This window comes from Corythoichthys intestinalis, chromosome 15 (assembly GCF_030265065.1).
Source record: "Corythoichthys intestinalis isolate RoL2023-P3 chromosome 15, ASM3026506v1, whole genome shotgun sequence".
Classification (NCBI taxonomy): Eukaryota; Metazoa; Chordata; class Actinopteri; order Syngnathiformes; family Syngnathidae; genus Corythoichthys; species Corythoichthys intestinalis.
The window spans coordinates 46,596,196-46,622,705 of NC_080409.1; the positions used below are offsets into that span (position 1 = coordinate 46,596,196).

At 39.5% G+C, this 26,510-nt stretch overlaps 1 protein-coding gene across 2 annotated transcripts; it reads right to left on the reverse strand.

Moving 5' to 3' along the window:
* Positions 1–28: 28 nt before the first annotated feature.
* On the reverse strand, positions 29–26,510 carry LOC130931121 (mitochondrial basic amino acids transporter). Of its 2 annotated transcripts, XM_057859635.1 has the most exons (4): positions 26,115–26,510; positions 23,966–24,009; positions 12,218–12,301; positions 29–8,834 (listed from the first exon to the last, which is right to left on the reverse strand). In XM_057859635.1, the coding sequence occupies exons 1-4, from the start codon at positions 26,146–26,148 to the stop codon at positions 8,073–8,075; spliced, it is 924 nt and encodes a 307-aa protein (XP_057715618.1). In that variant the 5' UTR covers positions 26,149–26,510; the 3' UTR covers positions 29–8,072. The 2 variants fall into 2 exon arrangements, with proteins under 2 accessions (XP_057715618.1, XP_057715619.1); XM_057859636.1 differs by lacking the exon at positions 12,218–12,301.

Sequence of the window (26,510 nt, forward strand, 5' to 3'; positions counted from 1 at the left end):
AATAAAACCAGTTGGCTATATAAGAAAAACATCAAAACATCTTAGAATTGCTTTTTTATTTGCCCCCCATTTTAATGGATGAACAGCTCGGGTGCAAGTCAACAGCCATGATACATAAACAAACATGGATAAATCAAAACATTGATCCTTTTTACAAATTACAAACATCAGCTACCACTTGAATGCTGAAATTGCCATGTAAATCTGCAAATTGTAAGGCAGTTCTGGAGGAACATTTATTTTTTTAGATAAGATTTTGATATATGAATGTCCCTTCCTGATATGAGACGAATCTGCAATATTGGGGTGTGACCTACGCAACAGTGCCACCACGTGGTAAATATATGGATACGCTTTTACTTAAAATATAACATGCTTTAAGTGTGAACCGATGCCCAATTTATTCTTCTTCATTTAAGGACAACTTTAAAAAGACAGCAACAAAAAAAAAAACTCAAGTCAAATAGTAACAATCAGCAGTATCGACAATCAAAATTAAACAGCAGCTTTTACTCCTCGATTTACCGACATGCGACATTTCAAACTGCATGCGATGAACTTTTTAAAACTTTTATTGTATTCGTCATCCAAACACAACCTCTTAAATCAGCAGCATCAAGTGGAAAAACAGCATCTGTTACTTTCTCAGCATGGTTGGAAAAATTACACTGGCTAATCATTAATAATCATTTGGTCGCCGATTTCAAATCTGCCATCATTTTTTTTCTGTTGTCAATGTTTTTTCTGTGTGTTTTTTTTAAAACCTTATCCTGTTCAGGTGTTTGACATGGATAATGGAAGTCTAAATGTCTGGATGGTCTGAACAGTTTTGTTTCACATTGAGAATATGACATACTCCCATTGTGATCATTCAACATACCTCGTTTATTATGACAAACAGCAAACAGGAAAGGGTTACGGGGGAATAGAAGAAAAGAAACACAAAAAACAACAAGAAACACACTAACTATGAATATGTTGGTGCTATGTGGGGGGGCTTGTTGACCAGGGAAAAAAGGGGAGGGGGAGTCTATAAACTAAGTGATTGGAAGGGGTGGAGTGTACACAAATCAGCTCTGTGATCTACAAACCAGTAATCGTGTGAATCCCTTGTGAGTGTAAGCCTGTCAGCAACCGACCCTACGCTGCCCCATTGCCTTTCCCGGCACCGGGACCCCCCCCACCTGAGCGCATCAGATCACATCCAGCCGCGTGCAAGCCCCACCAAACACGCGCAGCCACACAGACGGGCGGTGTTTCAATCTGGATTTATACATACTGTATTAGGGTTGCAGCTATCGATTGTTTAAGTAATCAATTTATCAATTCGAAAAATTGAGTAATCGGAGTAGGAACATTTAATGCGTTGGAGAATAAATTTTACAAGATTACGCTTTCAAAAGAGCATTAAATGCAAATACAAAATAAAATTCCCAAGTGTTTTTTTTTTTTTTTTTTTTTTTTCCAAACTATTCAGAATTGGTATTTTATAGCAATAAATGCATTTCAAAATAAAACACTCAAAATTAGCCTCCAAGAGTATTAAAAAAACAAATAAATGAGGATCCAAGTACTACAAGAGAAAAATTTGCTAACTTGCATGGCAAAAGTCAGTTAGCTTAAATGCTATAAAATGCTAACATGTTTTTACAATGCTCTTAATAAATCGTTCAAACACATATTCCCACAAAAAACTGCTAAATTTACCTCTAAACGAAACTATGAATGGATTAAATTAAAAAAAAAAAAAAAAAAAAACATGAGCGCAAACAAAAAGGAGCAGCTGGATCCAGCCATGTTAAATGTTATATTCACCCAAATCAATAAAACTTAATGCAAACACTTTCAAAACAAGCCATTACAACATCACTCTAGTTAAATGAATCCTATTATATTATATTATACATATTATTTTATATATTAGGGCTGTCAAAATTATCGCATTAACGGGCGGTAATTAATTTTTTAAATTAATCACGTTAAAATATTTGACGCAATTAACGCACATGCCCCGCTCAGATCAAAATGACAGCACAGTGAAATGTGTATTTGTTGTGTTTTTCGGAGTTTTGTCGCCCTCTGCTGGCGCTTGGGTGCGACTAATTTTATAGGCTTCAGCACCCATGAGCATTGTGTAAGTAATTATTGGCATCAACAATTGCGGGCTACTAGTCTATTTTTTGATTGAAAATTTCACAAATTTTATCAAAACGAAAACATTAAGAGGGGTTTTAATATAAAATTTCTATAACTTGTGCTAACATTTATCTTTTAAGAACTACAAGTCTTTCGATCCGTGGATCTCTTTAACAGAATGTTAATAGTGTTAATGCCATCTTGTTATAATAAACAAATACAGTCCTTATGTATCGTATGTTGAATGTATATATCCATCTTGTGTCTTATCTTTCCATTCCAACAATAATTTACAGAAAACTATGGCATATTTTATAGATGGTTTGAATTGCGATTAATTACGATTAATTAATTTTTAAGCTGTAATTAACTTGATTATAAATTTTAATCGTTTGATACCCCTAATTATTATATATATATAAATATATATGTAGTACATATTATTTACTTATAGTAGTGGTATTTTATAGATTTTTCATACATTTTTGACCATCAATAGTTTAACCTTTCAATTCGTTCAAACTTCATCCTTCACTCGTAGAGATCCAATAAGCCGGGAGGGTGGCAGCAAATGAACCCCTCCCACTTCAAACAGGCCCCTCCCACTTCTATGGCCCTCAGTGGCAGCCAATGCCAGGTAACGAGGTCATTTTTGGCCATTTCAGGTCATTACCTGTTGATTTTCAGTCACTTCCTGTTGATTTCGGGGCATTTTATGGGTCATTTGATCTTGATTTTGGGTTACAGAACAGGAAATGACCTGTAAATGCCTTGAAAATCAGAAAGAGTGACTGAATGCTCTGGTTTCGAAGAACCGAACGTTTTTCGCCCTTCAGGGTCTTAATTGATTGGGCGTCGAGGGCTGTCAATGGCAGCCGTAGAGTTGACTAACGCACTATTACGATGGAAGATTTTGGTAGCAACTTGCTGGTTCCTTCATTTTTTTTTTCTTGGCATGAGCATATTGATAACTTTTCGGGATGCAACGTAGCACGATGTATCAACATTTTGATATTATGTCACATCCCTAGTTGTTACTTGTGGGCAATTTTTAACGTGCTAGCTATAGAATCGGAAAAAAAAAAAAAAAACTGGTCAGATTTGAATTCAGCACCTGAAAATTATGTAAGAATAACTGCACCAGTGTCACTTTTTTTTTTTTTTTTTTTTTAAACCAGTTATTGTTTACATACACAGCATACAGTACATGAACTCATACTAAAGCCACGAACCATCTCGAAAATGCCATTCGACCAGAACCTTTTTTTGGCAATCAATTCAATAGTAACAGAATTTAAAGGGGATCATAAATAATCTCATGGGAGTAGAAAAATAAGTCACAATTTCATAGAGATGTACTTAATTTTTACACAAGTACACAGCTTTGATACATGCTTTTCAATCATTTGGGTCTGACCATAATCATAATACAATATGAACTTTTGAGACATTCAAGACTGCAAATACATTCTCTTCATCGGCCATTTTGCGTCTAATTCACACAGCAATCGGGCGGTGATAGTCATGGGTTCTTTTTGGGGGGCAGTAATGGACAAAGTGTGATAACCACAGTGCAGAAAATGGAAAGTCTGCTCGCTCAGTACAATATGACTGATACAACTGATTATCAATAACACATTGATTAGTGAAATACACTATTCCAGCCACTTGGTGAAAGTATGACGAATACCTTGTTAGTCAATCGGCATCATGGAGCGGATTGTGTCAAATGGAGGGATCAGCAAATTACAGCGAAAAATGACATGACCGTAAAATCAGAATACAAATGTAATATTTACATGTATGTACAGTAGGTGTAAAATGTTTTTACGCATCAGAGGTGGGAGTCTCAAGTGATGAGCTCATTGACAACAATAGCAGTCCAATAGAATTTGATTGGGGGTCTGGCTTTTATCTCTCAATGACACCCATCTGTCAAAATTAGGGCTGTCAAACAATTAAAATTTTTAATCGAGTTAATTACAGCTTAAAAATTAATTAATCAAAATTAATCGCAATTCAAACCATCTATAAAATATGCCATATTTTTTGGTAAATTATTGTTGGAATGGAAAGATAAGACACAAGATGGATATATAAATTCAACATACTGACATAAGTACTGTATTTGTTTATTATAACAATAAATCAACAAGATGGTATTAACATTATTAACATTCTGTTAAAGCGATTCATGGATAGAAAGACTTGTAGTTCTTAAAAGATAAATGTTATTACAAGTTATAGAAATTGTATATTAAAATCCCTTAGTTTTAAAAAACATTGTACAATTTTCAATCAAAAAATAAACTAGTAGCCCACCATTGTTGAAGTCAATAATTACACAAGGCTCATGGGTGCTTAAGCCCATAAAATCAGTCGCACCCAAGCGCCAGCAGAGGTCGACAAAACTCTAACCCTAACCCAAAAACACAAGTAACAAGTTGGCATTGCACTGTGCTGTCATTTTAATCTGTTTGAGCGGGGCATGTGCGTTAATTGCGTGAATTTAACATGATTAATTTAAAAAATTAATTACCACCCGTTAACGCGATAATTTTGACAGCCCTAATTTTAACGTGATTAATTTTAAAAAATTAATTACCGCCTGTTAACGCGATAATTTTTACAGCTCTAGTCAAAATGCAATCAATATACAGTATTATGTTACCTGGTCACGCTAAACATTACCACATTCGTCAGTTAATTTTTTTACTTTCATTAGTTGCCTATTTATAAGTCTTTTTTTAATGATTACAACAACAAAAAAAACTGTACATTTTTACTATAATTAAAAGCTGAGCGGACGTGACATGTACGTCGTGTATGACTTTCTAAACTAGTACCTTAATGTACCTTAACCCCATTTAACATGTTAATTCATATTTAAAAGGGAAGTTCAGAATTTTTGACAATAGGCTTAGTCATCAAGTTAGCGGGGGTTTAATTAGTCGGAGTTGATTTCAACAAATTCTGTGCAGTTAGTCGGTTATTTGTTAATTTCAGGTTTTTGGAGTCAATGGTACCAACAAGAGGCGTGCGAAATTTCCGATTCTTATTCGCGATTCGGCTGTGGAAGTTTCGAGAACGATTCACAAACATCCAAATTCCGATTATTGTACTATACCAGGTAAAGCAGAACTTAAACACAGCGCGGTCTTCGGGACGCAATGAGGAAAGGACCGAGAGTTAATATGTTCAACTCATGCTGCCTGATAAAAAAAACAATAATACCTCATGTGTGGTGCGGCTTATTTGGGTTAATAGGTAACACGTCATAAGACCGTCATAATTATGACACAATCATGGGCATTACTGAATGCTTATGACAGATGTCTTTTAATGTCAACCGACAAATGATGTCCCTAACTCCATTTTTGTCCAGCTCAGATCCTTTACATCCATTCAAAAGTGAGATAAAAACTGACACTAAGACATCTGTTGTAAGCATTCATTAATGCTCATGAGTGTCATTTCATAATTATGATTGTGTAATGACAGTCTTAAGGCACCATTGTTAAATAAAGTGTTACCATAACTAGCAATTATTGAAACAACTGGAACAGTAACTGACGAAATAATTAGCACAGACCATGAATTTTGATTGTTATTTACATCTGTAGCGCTGCAATGCATGCTAGGAGGCATGATGAACGACGAGTGTTGACGGCAGTGGTGGCCAAATGAAGCTTCTTGAAGTAATGAAGGTTTGCAGCCAATTGGTTCAAAGCTTCATGGTGGTTCATTTGGTCTTATGACAGTCTTATGCCGCCACTGTTAAATTAAGTGTTACCAAATACCATAACTAGCAATTAATGAAACAACTGGAACAGTGACTGACAGAATAATTAGCACAGAGAATGATTTTTGTTATTTACATCTGTAGCGCTGCAATGTTGACTGTCTCCCCCAAGGGAGCAGTGATGGCCAAATGAAGCTTCTTGAAGCAATGAAGCTTTGCAGCCAATTGGATCAAAGCTTCATGGTGGTTCATTTGGTCTTATGATGCCGCTGTCAAATGAAGTATTTCCGGTTAATATCTTTTGGGGGGAAATATCCCATAATCCAGTGACGACAGCTGCGGCTTATAGTCCAGTGCAGCTTATCTATGAACAAATGCCGTTTTTGTGTTAAATTTAGCGCTGCAATGCATGCCAGGAGGCATGTTGGATGACAACAGTATTGACAGCAGGTGGTCACGGAGGTTGACTGTCTCCCCAAAGGGAGCAGTAATGGTCAAATGAAGCTTCTTGAAGCAATGAAGCTTTGCAGCCAATTAGTTCAAAGCTTCATGGTGGTTCATTTGGTCATATGACAGTCTTATGATGCCGCTGTCAAATAAAGTGTTTCCGGTTAATATCTTTTAGGGGGAAATATCCCATAATACAGTGAGGACAGCTGTTGCGTACAGTATAGTCCATTGCAGGTTATCTATGAACAAATGCCGTTTTGGTGTCAAATTTGCTGGGTGGCGGCTTATAGTCATGTGTGCCTTAAAGTCCGAAAATTACGGTAAATAAAAAATATTTAAGTCGCTATTTCAGGCAAAAACTTATATGTTAATTATTGCAATCGATCCTTAAAAATATAGGCGATTACCTCTGCATTTGATGATTCTTGTACATCTAGCGCAGGGGTGTCCAAACTTTTTGCAAATGGGGCCAGATTTGGTGTGGTAAAAATGTGGGAGGCCGACCTTGGCTAACACCGTTTACGTAGAACAATATATTTAAGCAAATTTTAGCAACCCATTCTGTGTGTTTAATTAATGATTTCAACAATCTCGCAAATAGCCTTTGTGCTGTTCTCTTTCGACTCTTAGGCTCCTGCAAAATACTGCTGCTGTGAAATTGAACTAGCTTCAAGTTGCTTCAATTTCTCGCTGCGTATCTTCCCTGTGATCTGGTCGTACATGTCAGCGTGTCTCGTTTGGTAATATCGCCTCACATTTTGAACTCTTTAAAAACAGCGACTGTCTCTTTGCAAATGAGACAGACACAGTTGTTGCGTATTTTAGTGAAGAAATAGTCCAATTTCCATCTATCCTTAAAGTGTCGGCCGTCGCAGTCTTTTTTTGTTGATTGTTGCCATTTTTGAAAATTGGGAGTAAAGGGTCACACGGTGTAATCTTGCTTAGAGTGCTGCTGCCTTTTAGTGGGTAAATGAGGAGCAGCATTTAGTGTGTAAGCTACTTCATATGCTGGTAGCTGTACTGCTGACCAATTTATTAAGTGTGTGCGGGCCAGACGTTATTGATTTTATGACAGAGGCTGGGGGCCGGATGAAATTTGACCACAGGCCGCATTTGGCCCCCGGGCCGGACTTTGGACATGACTGATCTAGCGTAAAATCTGAGAATTTTATAGCCATTAAGTTTTGTTATACTTATATAAAGATTAATTTATCGGGGTTCTACTTGAGAACAACTTGATATTTTTTGATGCCGCTGCTCATGGAGACTCATATATGCCTAAGGAAGGTGCTTGCTTTTGGTTTTAGGTCGCGAGTGGCTTTGGTTTTGAAAATAGGCCCCCTACGGAGCAGCCCCGCGCCCCATTTCCCATTAACTGATAGTGAAGTCTATGCTGTAAGACTGAAAATTGTCAATGTTTTCTCTTAAGTCGCCCACCTCTGGTAACCTTTAGAATAATTTTATAAAAGTGTATTGTGGAGCTAGAAGAAAAAAAGCTGACGCTACAAACAAAGTACAGTAAGTCTAACGTTTCGACATGGAGGACACAGCAGCCTTTAAACATGTTACTGTACATTCCAGTAACTGCTGTAACCACATTGGCGCCTTTCTTTTAATGAGCATAAAAATGAAGTATACAAAACAGACTAAATATGTACAAGTGCAGTTTCATCTCCCTATATAATTATTAAATACTACGCCTGTCTGATTTGTACCAACAATTTTCTAACCGTGGCAGCTGAGCTCAGATGCTGGTGGCTTGAGCCTGCGGCTGGAGCGGCTGCATGGGCGCGGCCTGCGGTTCGGGGGCGCACTCTTCGTCTTTGCGCATGTACAACAGGAAGAGAGTCACGGTGGCGAAGGTAGTGGCGTTGACCGGAAAGGCCCGAAGCAGCGTGGAGGTGAGGCCCCTCGTAAACACCCTCCAACCCTCCTTGCGCACGCTCTGCCGTACGCAGTCGGCGATTCCGCCGTAGCGATGCACGCCGCCCACGCCGTCCGCCTGCAGTCGGGACTTAATGACGTCCACGGGGTAGGTGGAGATCCAAGAAGCGATGCCGGACATGCCGCCGGCGAACAGCAGCTTGGGGATGAGGTACGGGTCCTCGGGCTCGCAGCCCAGCTGGCGCGTCAGCACGTCGTACGCCAGGAAGTAGACGCCGAATCCCGGCGTTTCGCGTAGGAGTGTCGTCACCATGCCGCGGTTGATCCCCCGAATACCTTCTTTGTTGTAGATCCTCAACAGGCAGTCCAGAGAGTTCTTGTACATCTTCCTCTTGGACTTTTTCTCCCCGGTGCCTTGCATCTGCATGCGAGTCTTTGCCAGCTCCATGGGGCAGCAGATGACGCACTGGATGGCGCCGGCCGACGCGCCCGCCAGAAACTGGTTGAGCGGCGTGTCACGGCCGAGCTTGCGCATGGCGTTGCCCTGCACGCCGAACACGATGGCGTTGATGAAGGTGAGGCCCATCATCGGAGAGCCCAGACCTTTGTACAAACCCAGTGTCTGTGGACGGAAAAAATGGCAGTGGCTGGTAAGGACTAGGGATGTAGCGAAAGTAGGGCTGCAACGATTAATCAATTAACTCCAGTAATTTGATTAGGGAAAAAAAGCTTTGAATCAAATTTTGCTGCATCAAGGATTCGTTTAATTAAGGTGGCGTTGAAATGGTTTGTTTTGAAAGTGTTTGTGCATTTAGTTTTATTCATTTGGGTGGATACACTGCTCTCCAGTGGGAACAGTTAATATGACATAACTCATTTCACATGGCTGAATCCAGCTGCTCCCTGTTAAGACCAACATAAGGTTGTTTTTGTTTGAGCTAATATGATTGTTTATGCATTCGTAATTTAGTTTAGGTGCATATTTAGCCGTTTTTTGTGGGAATATGTGTTTGAACCATTTGTTAAGAGCATTGTTAAAAAAAAAAAAAAAAGTTTGCATTTTATAGCATTTAAGCTAGCGGACTTTTGCTATGCAAGCTAGCCAATGGCGTACAGCACGCATGCTATTTTTAGACCGTGACGTCGCATTGTAAAGCAGAAGTAAAGCCAAAGTGGGACATTATAGTTTAGTTTAGTTTATTCACACGTCATATCATGGTACACACAGGTACATGGTCATATGTATAAGCAGTTCATCTGATCAGATGCATGAAAGGGACACTCCGAATAAGCTATTTAAAGCTTTTATAGACCCGCCCTCGCATAGAAACAACGTAATTTGTGCTAATTTTCTCCGGTAATCTTTCAAAATCGAACATGCCGATCACACATTGCTTTTTTGGAACTTGTAGAAACGACTCTAGACATTTAGACACATGAAGGATGTTTTCTTCATACGTTTCCGGAAACCAAAAACTCGAGAGGAAAAAATGTGAAGACCGAATCAACTTGCGCGGACTTTTAACACCAGCTCGGCGAATCCATTCACGTTTCATATGCAGTAAACATTATGTTGGGTTGGCATGGTCTTTCAGAGGACAAAGAGGTAAGCCATTTTTATATTTTTAACTTATTTTTTTAGCATAACGTTGTGCCGTACTGCTTCTGTCTGACAATGAATGACCTGAAAAGAATTGCAATGGTATCTGCCTGACACTGTTACCGTTTCTGTTATATATACTGTATATATAAAAAAACACCTTTAGTAAGGGGGAAATGTAAATAAATTATCGAATTAAGATTTGTTATCAATGAAAAAATTAAAAGTGTTCGTTGGCCGTCACTGAGTAGCATTTGCGATCGCTACACAAAGCTAACTAAATTACTCCCAAGAACGGTAAGAGACGTAGGACAAACAGAGGATATATAAGAAAGACAGGGCTGATGGTAAAGGATAGCTTGTTGAAACAGGAGAATGCCATTGTCAGACGCGTCGATAAAAAAGCTAAGGCTATGCTTAGGTCGGCTCGTTTTTTTTCGTGTTTTTCACCAAGCCATCTCTTTAACTGAACATTTTTATGTTCTTCCACATCTTTGCCAGTGAATTTGGCACCGGGCACATCATTTTCGGAGAGAATTGGTGGTTTAGCTCTGTAAACATCTCCTTCGTACGCTGTTTCCATTCATTTCCTATTAGGGACAAACGGTAGCTTGTCCCTACTTAGCAACAGTAGCTAATGTCATTAATATTAATGAGCAGAAGTGACCTGTTGCTTGCGGTACGCCATTGTTCTTTTATTGTACTTGGATCCTCATTTTTTTTTTTTTTTTATGCTGTTTGAGGCTCAGCTCAGGTTTTTCATTTTTTCTAATGTACCTTAACCGATTATTCAAACTAACCACCGTAATTTTCAGACTATAATCTGCTACTTTTTTCCCTTATTTCAAATCCTGCGGCTTATAGTCCGATGCGGCTTGTTTGTTGATTGATTTGGTTTAATAGGTAACACCTTCTTTGACAGCGGCGTCATAAAACTGCCATAAGACTCATAATTGTGACAGGACAATATCATGGGCATTATTGGCATTATGAATTATGTCACCAACTCCATTTATTTCCAGCTAGGATCTAGAATTTGCCGGATGACACCTGTCATAAGCATTCATTAATGCTCATGGCAGTGTCATGTCATAATTATGATGGTCTTATGGTGCCACTGTCAAATAAAATGTTCCCAAACACCATAACTAGCAATTAATGAAACAACTGGAACAGTAACTGAAGATATAATTAGCACAGAACATGAATTTTGATGTTATCTACATCTGTAGCGCTGCCATGCATCCTAGGAGGCATGTTGGATGACAAGAGTGTTACAAGCCGTTGGCAGTGGAGGTTGACCGTCTCCCCCTAAGAGAACAGTGATTGTCAAATTGAAGCTTCTTGAAGCAATGAAGCTTTGCAGCCAATTGGTTCAAAGCTTCATGGTGGTTTATTTGATCATCTGGCAGGCTTATGATGTCGCGGTCAAATATAGTGTTACCGGTTAATATCTTTTGCTGTGAATATCCCATAATCCATTGGGAACAGCTACAGCTTATTGTTCAGTGCGTTTTATCTATGAACAAATGCTGTTTTCATGTCAAATTTGGTAGGTCGCGGCTTATAGTCAGGTGCGCCTTATAGTCCGAAAATTACGGTAGCTAATCGACTAGTAGAATAATCGATACCTGCAGCCCTATTTGAAACCAATGGTAGTAAAAGAGCATTGTGTAATAATTAGGGCTGTCAAACGATTACAATTTTTAATCGAGTTAGAAATGACTCATCCCAAAAAATGTATCGCCAGCATTTTTCCCCCCCTAATCTTCTATGCTTTTAATTTTTGCATTATTTTTAATTGTCTAAAAAATATGGGTATCAGCTCAGTGTCGGTAAAACATGAAAAATTCGGATTTGAATTAAAAAAAAATATATATATATATATATATATATCTGGAAATCTCTTCTGCTCATTACTAAAGAGCTCAAGCTTTTTTATTTGGAGAAACAAAAGATTCTATTCCTGGTAGGTTCGACGCTGACCTGTCACAGATCAGATACTGTGATCATGGAAATATCAAGATCAATTCCTTTCATTGAGTGTTGCTGTAATGCAATTGTTTAGAAACCGCAAAGAAGATGACGTTATTGTAACTTAATACCCCTCATTAATCATGACCTGAGATCATTTGAAGGTTAACGTAGTCAAACGTATATGTGCTGCGTGTGTCGCCTTGAAAGCAGCGTGATGTCCGAAGCTTAATTTAGCCTTCTGAGGAATGAGGATCCAGTAGTGTGGGGAGAAGAGACACTTCCGCCCGTTTTAACCTCGACGCCCTCTAAAACAGGCGGTCTCTAGCCTTCTGGCTGACGTGGCTCGTGACATTGTAACCCGACTCTTTAATTAGCGGCACGGGAGGACAGAGAGGCAAAGTCGATAGCTGAAATGTTTAGAGTCTTACCGACTCCTGCCGCACGATGGACTGGAAGCAGTGTAATGTTCCGCGGTAGAGAGGCTTGTCCGCATTTTGAACCTGAAGCCGCACCTGGGGACCGACGGACTTGTGTTAGCGTAACAATTATGATGTCACAATACAATCAAGGGAAAACAAGCAGGTAAACAGGCTAAAACAAAAACGGTACGTGCAAAATAGGATTTATTTTGGGTGTTTTTATTTTCTTTTAATAAACAAGTTGTGTACATCAAGACAGAAAAAAAGAACAGGGGTGTCCAAACAACATTCTAGTACGCATTTGTAACCTGTTGTCCATTTTTATTTCCAGTCATGTTACAAATAGTAAAAATAGGATTTCTTGGGCAGCAGTTAAACGACAAGGCCTGGCCTGGTGAATCATTGGGCATCAGCAAATGAGAATGTAGCTATGCTAACTGGTACATATGCAGCTATGAATGGTGATTTAGCTGTTAGCTAGACTGGGCTTGCGTGTGTGCGTGTGTGTTCATTATTTGTTTGTCTTTTTTAGTTCAATAAAGCGGCTGAAATTGGACCGGCGGCAATGAACCTACTTAACTTTGTATATTCTTTCTTTTAGAGCCTCTTTGTTCCTGGCTGGCTTGCCATCATCACACAAACATATTTTCAATGGCTGTGGATACATGACCTACAGTGGTATGAAAAAGTATCTGAACCTTTTGGAATTTCTTGCATTTCTGCATAAAATCACCATCAAATGTTAGCTGGTCTTTTTCAAAATCACACAGATGAAAAAAACAGTTTCTGCTTTAACTAAAACCACCCAAGCATTTATAGGTTTTCATATTTTAGTGAGGATAGTATGCAAACAATGACAGAAGGGGGAAAAATAAGCAAGTGAACCATCACATTTAATATTTTGTGGCCCCCCTTTTGGCAGCAATAACTTCAACCAGACGCTTCCTGTAGCTGCAGATCAGTCTGGCACATTGATCAGGACTAATTTTGGCCCAACAAAACTGCTGTAGTTCAGTCAGATTCCTGGGATGTCTGGCATGAATCACTGTCTTTAGGTCATGCCACAGCATCTCAATGGGGTTCAAGTCGGGACTTTGATTTGGCCACTCCAGAACGTGTATTTTGTTCTTCTGAAACTATTCTGAAGTTGATTTACTTTTATGTTATGGATCATTGTCTTGTTGCAGCATTTATCCTCTTTTTGGATTCAACTGTCTGACAGACGGTCTCAGGTTTTCCTGCAAAACATCCTGATAAATTCATTCTTCCATGAATGATTGCAAGTTGCTCAGGCTCTCAGGCAGCAAAACAGCCCTAAATCATGATGCTCCCCCCACCATGCTTCACGACGGGGAAGAAATGTTGATGTTGGTGAGCTGTTCCATTTTTCCTCCACACGTAATGTTGTGCATTACTCCCAAACAATTCAACTTTGGTTTCACCAGTCCACAAAATATTTTGCCAAAACTTCTGTGAAGTGTCCAAGTGCCTTTCTGAGAACATTAGACGAACAACAATGTTTTTTTTAGACAGTAGTGGCTTCTTCCGTTACTCCATATTTTTACATATAGTTGATGTGTGCACAGAGATATTGAACTGTGCCAGTGATTTCTGTAAGTCTTTAGCAGACACTCTAGGGTTCTTTTTTACCTCTCAGAGTATTCTGCACTGAACTATTGGAGTCATCTTTGGTGGACGGCCACTCCTTGGGAGAGAAGCAATAGTGCCAACCTCTCTCCATTTGTAGACAACTTCTAACTGTCGATTGATGAACATCCATAATTTTGGAGATGGTTTTGTATCCTTTCCCAGCTTTATACAAATCAACAATCCTTGATCACAGGTCTTCAGACAGCTTTTTAGACCGAGCCATGATGCACATCAGACAATGCTTCTCATCAAGACAATTCTTACCAGGTGTGTGTTTTATAGTTGGCTGGGCAGCTTTAAACCACTCATCAGTGATTGGGCACACACCTGACTTAAATTGTTTGGTAAAAATGGGTTACAATTGCTCTTTAAGTCTCCTTAGGCAGAGAGTTCACATACATATTTTGGGTGATTTTAGTTAAAGCAGACACTGTTTTCACATCTGTGTGATTTTATGCAGAAATGTGAGAAATTCCAAAAGTTTCCAATACTTTTTAATACGACTGTATCCGAGTGATGCTTGGTTTTATATTGAGATTTTGGAGGTTACAAATAAACTATTTAAAACAGCACTTGTCATAAGAACCTTGATGAAGAAAGTTATGAGTGTGGGCCATCTCAAAAATCCTATTTGATTTACTGTATCACGTTTAGCAGAAAGCTGTGGCATATCAGATTTAAACAACAACAAAACCTATATACTATACTGTAAAAAGGACAAAAATAAAATAACACGGCTTTGATCTATGTTTAAGAGTGTTTAATGAATTAATTTTGAATAATTTGGACACCCCTGACATAGAGGGAGAGAAAGAAAGACCTGGACTTTACTTACTAGGTCCCAATTCCGTCGAGAGGTTGTTTATTTCTCTCTCTCATCTACAACACAGTGACACTGTTGCTGTTAAAGACAGCCCCCGCCCTCCTCCTTCAGCATCCCCCAAGCATACATATTCACAGAAAAGTACACACAAGAGCCAGACACCAAACATGCTTATGGTGCTCTTTCATCCACATCAAATATGAATGCAAATATGTGTTTCTGTGGCCTGAGGCTGCTGGCCTCCTTGCGGCGACCCGTTTTTTTCCACTGACAATAGGATCACGACAACATAACCTGTAAATATACATATAAAGTAAGCTTGGACTCAGACTTTTTAAAGCAAGCGAATCCATCTTCTGTTACTAACTGAATGTACATACAGTGGGGCAAATAAGTATTTACTCAACCACTAATTGTGCAAGTTCTCCCACTTGAAAATATTAGAGAGGCCTGTAATTGTCAACATGGGTAAACTTCAACCGTGAGAGCCAGAATATGTGTGTGTGTGTGGGGGGGGGGGGGGGGGGGGGGGGACAGAAAATCACATTGTTTGATTTTTTTTTTTTTTTTAAACTCTTTATTTTGTTATTTTTATATATATATATGAACAACAGGAACAAAGACAGTACAAACTAACATATATATATGAACAACAGGAACAAAGACAGTACAAACTAACATAAAATTACAAAATAAAATAGTACAAGGGCGGCATATAAATTCTCATTTAGTTGAGTGAGCATTGTCTTTGTCTTTGAATAATGTCCATTTTCTCCAGTTTTGCGTAAAGTCACCTGCTTTGATTCGCAGATGAAAGGTCATTTTCTCCATCACGTAGATCTCCTCCATAATGTCCATCCAGTGTCCTGTTTGTGGAGCATCACTTTTTAACCAGTTTCTTGTAATGGCCTTCTTATAGGCGACAATCATTATTTTGAAGAGGTACCTATCTTCTTTCATAACAACTCCTTCTGGGATCAATCCCAGATACAGAACCCGTGGGTCCCTGGGAACCTTATAATTTAAGATGTCCTCCAAAAGTCCAATACTATCATCCCAGAAAGATTGTAGTTTGGCACATGACCAGAAAATATGACTGTGATTGGCGTTATAGCTTCCACATTGTCTCCAACATTTTTGTTGTAGTCCAGTCTGTTTGCTTTTAATTTGAGGCGTGATAAAGAAACGTGTCAGATTTTTCCAGCCAAACTCCTGCCAGCGTTTGGAGCTTGTAGAGCTGTGTTGTGTTTTGCATAATAGACTCCAATCACACTCTGAAATTTTGGTCTGCAATTCACCTTCCCATTTAGATTTTATATACAGTGAAGTGTTGCCATTACATTTCTGTAGGCATGTGTATAGTTTAGAGACAGCTTTGGAAGGCATTTCCTTATAGGCATCCGTCATCATTTTAACCAGCACATTGCTCTCTGATGATATAACAGTTTTCACTTGTGTATCAAAAAAGTGTCTGAGTTGTAAGAAACGAAACAAGTCTTTGTTTTCTAGTTCAAATTCGTTTTTAACCTTTTCAAATGATTTAAAAATGTTACCTTCTGTCAGTGTGCATATGGCTGTGATACCTCTATCTGTCCATGTTGTAAAGGTTTTGTCAGTTTGTCCTGGTCTGAAAAGAGTTGTCTGTGAGGGCCATAGCAATAACCTGCAGTCCCCTTCAAGTTTATATTTTCTAACTATGTCCGTCCAAGTTTTTAGTGTTTCAGAAAGAGTGAAGTTGTCGTCCTCCTGGTGTCTGTAGTGTTTTCCTCCTAACCTGGTCTGAGGTAAACTTTTGTTCTGGGTGAGTTCTATATTTTTCCATTTAGCATAATATTCTGGAGAACACCAACATACCATGTATTTCAACTGAGCAGCATAAAAGTATTCTCTTAAATTGGGTAACGCAAGGCCTCCATTTAGTTTCTCTAGTTGGAGTGTTTTGAATTTGACTCTAGGTCTTTTGCCTTCCCAAATGAATCGCGAGATCTGCTTATCCCATGCTGTAAATTGAGAGTCTGGGATCCGAACCGGTAGAGAGAGGAATAGGTACAACAGTCTAGGTAGTATATTCAGCTTTATTGCCTCTATTCTTGAGCTGAAATCTGAAGTTATTGATAGCCATTTTGACAGGTCTTTCTGTATGTTGTTGTTGATTTTATGGTAATTTATCTCATATAGCTTATTCAGGTCTTGTGTAATAAAGACTCCAAGATATTTTATATTTCCCAAGTCCCATTTTAATTTATATTTCTGTCTGATGGAGCTGCTCGGTGTGTAGTTCACACACAGGACCTGTGTTTTAGTTATATTTAGTTTGTACCCAGATTTCTGGCCAAAATTATCCAGGACTGACAGAAGTTTGGGAAATGCTGAGTCTGGGTTTTTTAAGTACGTGACAATATCGTCAGCAAATAATCCTATTTTATGTTCTTCTTGTGCTATTGTAATTCCTTTAAGTTCGTCATTCTGTCTAATTTCCTGGGCCAGTGGCTCTATGAAAAGAGCAAATAGAGTGGGGCTCAGACAACATCCCTGCCGGGTGCCTCTATAAAGTGTAAAATTATCTGTTAAGGTGCCGTTGATCTTAATTCTGGCAGTTGGCTCATTATAGAGGGATTGGATACATTTAATGAATTGACTGTTGAAACCCATCCTCCCCAAAACAGAGAAAAGAAAGGGCCAGCTGACGCGATCAAAGGCCTTCTCTGCGTCAAGGCTGATTAAGATTGCACTTAGTTTTTGTTTATTAATTGTATCTATTAGTTGTATTGTCCTTCTAATATTATCTTGGGTTTGTCGGCCTTTTATGAAACCTGTCTGGTCTCCCTCTATCAGCTCTGGCAGTAAATGTTCCAGTCTTTTGGAAATTATTGAAGTAAATAATTTGTAATCGACATTGAGGACAGAGATTGGTCGGTACGACTCGCAGTACTCTTTATTTCTACCTTCCTTGGGGATTACAGATATGACCGCTTCATTCCAGGAAGGGGGGATTTCAGCGTGTTTGAGTGTCCAGTTAAAAGACTCCAACAGTAAAGAGGAGACCTCTTGCCTGAAGGTTTTATACCACTCATTTGGGTACCCATCACTTCCAGGGCTTTTATTACTCTTCAGTTTACTGATGGCCTTGTCTAGCTCTTCTTTTGTTATTGGTGAGGTTAAAGCTTTGTTTTGGGTAGTACCTATGGAGGGAAGATCCAGTTTTAACAAATAGTTTTCAATCTCCATCTCGTTTATATTCTCGGGTGACGAGTACAGCGTTTTATAGTAATCTTTGAAGGTTTTTTGAATTATGTCTGGTTCATATATTATTTCATTGCTGGATGGTTCCCTGATTTTGTGTATTGAGTGTTTAATTTTTTGTTTTCTGAGACGCTTTGCCAGAATCTTTGTTGCTTTGGGTCCGGATTCATAGAATATTTGTTTTGTAAATCGTAATTTCTTCTCCATTTCTTCAGATACCATATCGTCTATGTCCTTTTTTACTATTTTTATTTGTTCGGCCAGTTCGTCACTATGGTCAGTTTGTTGCTGTGTTTCTAGTTTTCTTAACTGTTGTTGTGATTTTTCATATTTAAGCCTTTTTATTTTATTTATATAGGATGTCCTTGAGATCAGGCGACCTCTTATTACTGCTTTGACAGTGTCCCAGACTATTGTTGGGGCAACCTCGTTATCTCTATTTATGTTAATACATTCTTTGATTTCTCTCTTTATATCTTCCACATTTGTCTTATTGTTTAGAATTCCTAAGTTCAATCTCCATAGAGTTTTTTTATTTATGTTATCCAGATTTATGGTTAAATAGATTGCGTTGTGGTCCGATACGTCTGCAGTCTCTATGGTACATTCTTTAACCCGATGTCTCTCTGTGGTATTCATCAAAAAATAGTCAATTCTGGAGTGAACTTTGTGAGTTGCTGAGTAGTGTGTATAGTCCCTCTCTAGTGGATGCAGGTCCCTCCACACGTCAAACAGGCTGGATTCCTTAATTAACATATTCAATCTTTTGGATAGGTTGTGTTTGTGTCTTCTGATACTTGTTGTATCCATATTATAGTTCAAAATAATGTTCCAGTCTCCTGCACAGACTATAATTTCCTCACTCATTGATTCAATTTTATCAAAAACAGATTTTAGAAATGTTTTGTCGCTCTCCGGTGGAGCGTATATATTGATTAGAGAGACCAGAACACTGTCTATCCTACCTTTGACAATCACATATCTGCCCTCTCTATCGGTTTCTTCTTTGATCAGTTCGAAATTAACAGAGTTAGGTAGCAATGTTATTACACCTCTTCTTCTGCTGTTCTTACATGAGCTGTAATAGGAGTTCACATAGCCCAGCTTTTTAAACTTTTCATGTTCTTTTTTTGATAAATGTGTTTCTTGCAGAAACACTACACTTGGTTTAGCCTTTCTCAGTTTTGCTATAACCTTACTTCGCTTTATGGGGTTACCAAGGCCATTCACATTTAAAGATATTATTTTATGTGACACACTCATTTAAAGTAAGAAGAAATCAGTCGCCCCGTACACATAAGAAAAACAGTAACAACATCAGTAGAACAACTGACTCTAACATAACATAAATACCTGGAACTCCAAAGGAGGAGCAGATTTTTCTCCTCCTCCATGACCCCGTTGGTGGGTCTAGGGTAAAACCTGTCGTATGGAAAGGGCCCTATGAGGGGGTTCAGTAGTGAAACTACTACCATCCTATGTGTCCAACGATCTCAGTCCTGTCCCTGGAGCCGCTCCCAGCGCAAAAACGTTAATTCAGAAAGTGAATTATGTAACCAACATATTACTGCTCCTGAAGCCGACTTTCCTTTCACTCCGTGGGGCTCCTCTGGAACTCCCGGAGCCTCTTCTTAGCTCTATCAGCCGCGGTAGATGTCCCTCCCTGCGGGTTCTTGCCTTGTCGCTGCCAGCCAAGCAGCTCTTTCAGCCGGGTCACACCGGGGTCCACCTCGTCCTTCGCGGCGGGCACCTCCACACTGTAGCCCCGCCTCTGCAGCTCCCGTCCCGCGTCGTGCGCGCTGGTGTAGGTCCGGACTCCGCTGTCCCAGTGGATTCTCATATTGGTGTAGGGGGTCTGGAAACGTATCCCCTTCGCCTTCAGGCATTTTTTAATGTCGTTGTATTCCCTACGCTTCTGCACGATCTCTGCAGCGTAGTCATGGTCGAAGAATAGCGGGCGGTTACCGAGCTGAATCTTACCCCTTTTCCAGGCTTCTCTTAACACGGTTTCTTTAGTTGTGAATTCCTGGAAGTTAATGATGAGGGGTCTTGGGGGGGCCTCTGGTCTTGGTTTCGGGGCGAGGGAGCGGTGAGCCCGCTGTATCTTTAGGTCCATGTCTGTGGGTAGTGGCAGCTCACGTTTGAGGAAGTCTGAGACGAAGCGCATCACGGAGCTTCCCTCTTCACCCTCTCCAACTCCAAAGATGCGGATGTTGTTTCTTCTTGACCTGGACTCTAAATCTGTGAGTTTTTGTTGCAGAGTCTTCTGGTGTTTTATTGCTGCTGTGAGCGCTTCGGTCATTTCCACAGCCAAGTCCTCCACTTGCCCCACTCGTGTCTCCGTCTCGCCCATTCGCTCCCTCAGCCCCTGCAACTCTTCGGCCAAGCCATCGAGTTTACTGCTCACTTCTGTGTGAAACGAGTTAATGTCCTTTCTCACGTTGTCATTGTCCCCCTTCATCTCGGATTTTAAATCTTTTATCGCATCAAGTAGGTCTCCTGGTGATATGCTCGTTCCGGGGTGTCCTGTAGCTCTACATGGGTTGCCGCTAGCTTGCGATGCTACTTTGCTATCTTTCATTGTTTGATTTTTAAAGAATTTATTTGCATATCATGGTGGAAAACAAGTATTTGGTCAATACCAAAAGTTCATCTCAACACTTTGTTATCTACCCTTTGTTGGCAATATGGGAGGCCAAACGTTTTCTGTAACTCTTCACAGGCTTTTCCACACACTGTTGCTGGTATTTTGGCCCTTTCCTCCATGTAGATCTCCTCTAGAGCAGTGATGTTTTGGGGCTGTCGTTGAGCAAAACGGACTTTCAACTCCCTCCGCAGATTTTCTATGGGGTTGAGATCTGGAGACTGGCTAAGCCACTCCAGGACCTTGAAATGCTTCTTACGAAGCCACTCCTTTGTTGCCCTGGCTGTGTGTTTGGGATTGTTGTCATGCTGAAAGACCCAACCACGTCTCATTTTCAATGCCCTTGCTGATGGAAGGAGATTTTCACTCAAAATCTCTCGATACATGGCCCCATTCACTCTTTCCTTTACACAGACCAGTCGTCCTGGTCCCTTTGCAGAAAAACTACCCCAAAGCATGATGTTTCCACCCCCATGCTTCACAGTGGGTATGGTGCAATTCAGTATTCTTATTTCTCCAAACAACAGAACCTGTTTTTCTACCAAAAAGTTCTATTTTGGTTTCATCTGACCATATCACATTCTCCCAGTCCTCTTCTGGATCATCCAAATGCTCTCTAGCGAACCGCAGATGGGCCTGGATGTGTACTTTCTTCAGCAGGGGGACACGTCTGGCAGTGCAGGATTTGAGTCCCTGGCGGCGCATTGTGTTACTTATAGTAGCCGTTGTTACTGTGGTCCCAGCTCTCTGTAGATCATTCATTAGGCCCCCCCATGTGGTTCTGGGATTTTTCCTCACCGTTCTTGTTATCATTTTGACGCCACGGGGTGAGGAGGGAGTTGAAAGTCCGTGTTGCTCAACAACAGCCCCAAAACATCACTGCTCTAGAGGAGATCTGCATGGAGGAATGGGCCAAAATACCAGCAACAGTGTGTGAAAAGCTTGTGAAGAGTTACAGAAAACGCTTGGCCTCCGTTATTGCCAACAAAGGGTACATAACAAATTATTGAGATGAACTTTTGATATTGACCAAATACTTATTTTCCACCATGATTTGCAAATAAATTCTTTAAAAATCAAACAATGTGATTTTCTGTTTTTTTCTCTCCAAATTCTGTCTCTCATGGTTGAGGTTTACCCATGTTGACAATTACAGGCCTCTCTAATATTTTCAAGTGGGAGAACTTGCACAATTAGTGGTTGACTAAATACTTATTTGCCCCACTGTATTATTTTAATTTTGGGGGAACCTATCATTAGCTTTTTAATGCAAAACCTACTAGTTTGCCTTTTCTATGCTCAGGCTACACGTGTCTAATATGAAATATAATGCTATGGCGGCATCTTGCCACAGGGAACGAAGAGGATTAATTGTTTCGTGTCAATTACATACAGTACACAAGTTAATCTGTCAATGTAAAATGCATGCAGCTAAAAGCATCACGGCATGGGAATGACCTACGGTGCTAGCCAACGAAATATCTGATCAATCTTAGTCCCGTTTTTTCTATTTTTTCCGTTTTATACAGGTAGTCCCCGGGTTACGAACGAGTTCCGTTCCTACGCTGGCGACGTAACCCAAATTTCCACGTGAATCGGAATTAACAATAAAATAACTATCCAAAAAGTCCAAAAGTACAGGTTAAGACACGCCTCAATGCGAAAATATTGACTCTTGTTAAAGACATTTCAGGATAAGAAAGCCAAAAATATAGTATGGCTGGTACTAGCAGCTCAGAGTTAACTGAACGCAACGTACAGTACTTATAGCTGCTCTATAATTGGCCATTGCCTAGCATTCCTGGCATCCATTTGGCTAAGAAGGACCTCTATTGCAGTGTTTTTCAACCTTTTGTGAGTCACGACACGTTATTACATTGGAAAAAATCCCGCGGCACACCGCAAACCAAAATGTTCCAAAATTACTTTCTGTACAGTATATTTAATTATAAAATTTCTCAGTATTTATACTCACTCAGTGTAAAAAATATGCCTGTTTAGATGAACACAAAGCCGATATCCTGGCAGGAATCTTCTTCAACAGTTCTCATTCAGGTTGTTAAGCTTGAAAAGCTCAGACTTGTCTGACATGGGGACTTTAGCAATGTCTTTAACCGTATCAGGGCCAAGCATCTCGCTGACAATGGCTTTGCAGACAGGTAGTATTAATGTCCCTGCCACAGTGTGGGACTTTTTGGATTTAGCAACAAGTTCAGAAACAAGTTAACTGGCTTTGAGGGCTTTCTCATTTACCTTTGTAGTTTTTCTCCAAAAAGTTGCCTGTGTTTTCACAAAGGCAAACAAAATAGTCCATAGTTTGAAGCGACGGGTGTTTCGTTTGGTTTTGCTTGGCACCATGGCGCTGTTGGCTCGTGTCGCGTTTAAGAACTGCTCGGATTTCTAGCCATTAGCCACCTTGCTGTCCTCGACAATGTGTTGGAATGAAACAAAGGGGGAGGATTGACGGTCGTAACATATGGATAAAAAGGAAAGGACACTTTCGTGTATATCGACACTTGACGAGTCTAATGAAATGATGTACAGTAGAAGTGCTGGGCTCCACATTGTCGCGGATAGTAAGGTCACTGATGGCTAGAAATCCGAGCAATTTTTGAACGCGACATGAGCAATACCTCACTCATCTGCACACGACCGAGAACTCTCTACTTTTCTTTAAAAAAAGACAGGAGACAAAGGAGGATCAGACTCCCGTGTCGTAAAGTCAAAATCGCATAACTAGAGTACATCGTCACCCAGGGACTACCTGAATTGTATTTCTTTAGGTTTAAGGCAGTGAGCTGGTCTCTACAGGGTGATTGAAAAGTAACTCCCCATTTTAAAATACCGGTACTTCTAATTTATGCATATGTTCTTATATGTTTCCTCATTTTTTAGTGTATGTTCCATCATGTACGGGATTTACATCATTTGTCTTTTTTTTTTTTCTTCAGGTCAATTATTTTGGTCGAAATTTAAATGGCCTGCAAAAATGGCTGCAAATAATTCCATAGATGAATGTGTCCAGCTATCGGCCGAGTTTTGCGTGACTATTCTTGATTGTCTTAGCGTCAACTTGAGCATGTCTTCCTTTATTGGTCCTCCACCACTTGAGCAACAGACCTCTATCCATGTATGTAGGACTTTTAAATTTTAAATAAAATAACTACCGGTAATCAGAAAAGGAAACAAACATGCACTCAATTTATTTGAAGTATTTTGAAATAGCGAGTTTTCAATCACCCTTAAGATAGAATTATTTTAATTAATGTTTAATGTCGGTTTCGGCTGTAGATGTTTAATATTGCTTTAACTGGTATTTATATTCATTATGGTGTGTATAAATGACAGATCAGTCTCAAAGTAGAACACCGCCCCGTGCTACGGACGACACACCCACCTTAACGGTGTCGAACGGATGTCCAACCAAAACACCAGCAGCACCTGGGAAAAAAATTAAAAAAGAAGAAATCAACAGCACTCCATTTCCGTATCTATCCTGCTAGTACATTGATTTGGCAGCAATTTAAGAATAATTTTATGGGGGAAATTAGTCATTTGATTTGTATAAAACACATAACCGCACCTCTGTTTAACCGTACAACCTCATGCAAACAAAGTGTTTGTTTCATCTCAGCTAACACAGTAGCAAACATGACACCTTGTACACTTCCTAAATGGGAGACGGAGCCACTTGTACAGATAGTGAATGTGTTAGATTTTAGCTTATCTGGTTTTGGGCAAGAGGTCCACCCAGATTTGCAGGGCGCAAATACCCTGCAACAAATGACTTAAATCTATAATTAACCCTTTTCAGTCTTTTAAATAATTGGGTACCGTTGACTGCAGGCGGTTGCGCCCAATCCATTTTGACTGGAAGAGTCTGGCAGCGATCCAGTCAAAATGGATTGGACGTCTAATGCCGTCAACGACATTGAAACGGAAACTGTCCTCCCAGTTTAAATTAATTTGAAGTCTAGTGCTGCAACGAAAAAAGCTTCAAATCAAATTTTGCTGCTTCGAGTATTCGTTTAATTACAGTGCCATTGTAATTGAAAGCGTTTGCATTTAGTTTTATTGATTTGGGTGGATATACTGCCCTTTAGTGGCAACAGTGAATATGGCATAACTCATTTCACATGGCTGAATCCAGCTGCTCCCTGTTCAGACCAACATATGGTAAGTTTTTCTTTGAGCTAATGTTTTTTTATGTATTTGTAATTTAGTCTATAAGTATATTTAGCTGTTTTTTTTTTTTTTTTTGTGAGAATGTGTTTGAACGATTTTTTTAAGAGCATTGTTAAAAAAAAAAAAAAAAAAAAAACACGTTAGCATATTATCGAATTCAAGCTTGCGGACTTTTGCTACGCAAGTTAGCCAATTGTTCTGTCGTTGTACTTGGATCCTTATTTATTTATTTTTAATACTGTTTGAGGCTAAGCTCAGTTATATTCATTTACTTTTAAATGAAAGTGCAATTGACAGTGCAATCTTGAAATGTTCCAAATCCGATTATTCGAACTGCAGTTGATCGATTATTTGACTATTGAAATAATCGATAGCTACAGCCCTATATTGACGTCTAACGTTCTCATTAGCAGTCAAAGAGTAAAATACCGTAAAATGCCGTTAAAAAACAACAACAGCAACTCTAGAGTGTTATTGGGGGCCATAACGAAAGTATATTTGTTTCTATGCATTATTAAAATATATATACGAATATTCATGTATAACTTTATTTATTTATAATATTATATGCAAAATAATTGTTATTAATAATAATATTTATAATTGAGAGCTGGTGTCCACATATCACGGCATCATATTTCGGGTCATAAAGACCACACTTGAATACCAAATGTTAATAAAGTATTAGGGTCTACAATCTACATGACCCAAAATGTGATGCTTTTTTATGCCAGGTCATAATGGGGTTATTTTTCAATTACCAAAAAGTCACTTGCCTTATAAATGGTTAGTCGATGCTCCCCAGGACTGTCTTGTATTGCTAAACGTCAAAGAACTACTTTAATCACAATGAAACTCCTCATTTCACTGCATCAGTTCCAAATTTGTGAATGGCAAACCACGAACAAGAAGTTTTCAAATAAAAGTCGCTCGGATTTTAAATTCTCTAGAATAGATACCTAAACATTTGCTCGAGTTGAATAATCAAGTTAGCTGTACTTTCGCATATTTGAGTCTATAATAATAGTAATAGTCACGGAATACGCTACTTGAAGCAATACAACAAATATGTAATAAATCAGGAACCACTCCCGATGAATGACAGTCTTGGAATGTAGCCCGACGAGTTATTGATAACAATTGCTTTCTACAAATGACTTTGGCACTATTAAACTGTTATTAGTTAAATTATAGTAATATAAAGTGCATTTACTTGAGATAGAAACAACTGGTTGTCGGTGTAAGCAAAGCAAATCTAGCCGGGTTAGCATAAAGCTGTTTAAGATGGCTCGCGTGGCAGCTAGCGGCAATGGCACGGTTCGGCTAGCTGCCCGCCGTCGCCACTTTCCTTTTTTTCCTACCTCCAACGCAGCCCGCGGCGAAGTCCAATGCCATTCCCTCAAAGGTCCAACTTGTTCAAATTGTCACGCTAAGTCGACGTTTAAGCTACTCTGCGGCTTTTACTTTTGCTACAAACCGTGTTTCCGGCAGAACTTGCGCGCTTGACAGACAGGTAGACCCCTTTCTCAGTCACCGTCGCCGGGATGCTGGAGCTAAGCTAAGGGGCTCAAAGTCTCTCCGGGCTAATAAATTGGACTAAACGTTTTATTTTGTCGTACACTCAAGCTTTTCTATTTCTGTAGCTCAGGGGAGGGGAGGCTGATGCCGGGAGTCGAAACGTGGACGCGTGTTTGCCCTTTTTAAGGCGGTCCAATCGTGTGTCCGGGACCAAGACAACTCCCCAGACCCGCACCGGC

What these genes read in the sequence shown, in the direction of transcription:
- LOC130931121 (XM_057859635.1), bottom strand. Translation starts at nt 26,148, where the DNA reads ATGGCATTGGACTTCGCCGCGGGCTGCGTTGGAG. An exon ending in CGCCGCGGGCTGCGTTGGAG is followed by an intron (nt 24,010 to 26,114) that starts GTAGGAAAAAAA and finishes TTTTTTTCCCAG; the next exon opens with GTGCTGCTGGTGTTTTGGTT. An exon ending in ATCCGTTCGACACCGTTAAG is followed by an intron (nt 12,302 to 23,965) that starts GTGGGTGTGTCG and finishes GTCGGTCCCCAG; the next exon opens with GTGCGGCTTCAGGTTCAAAA.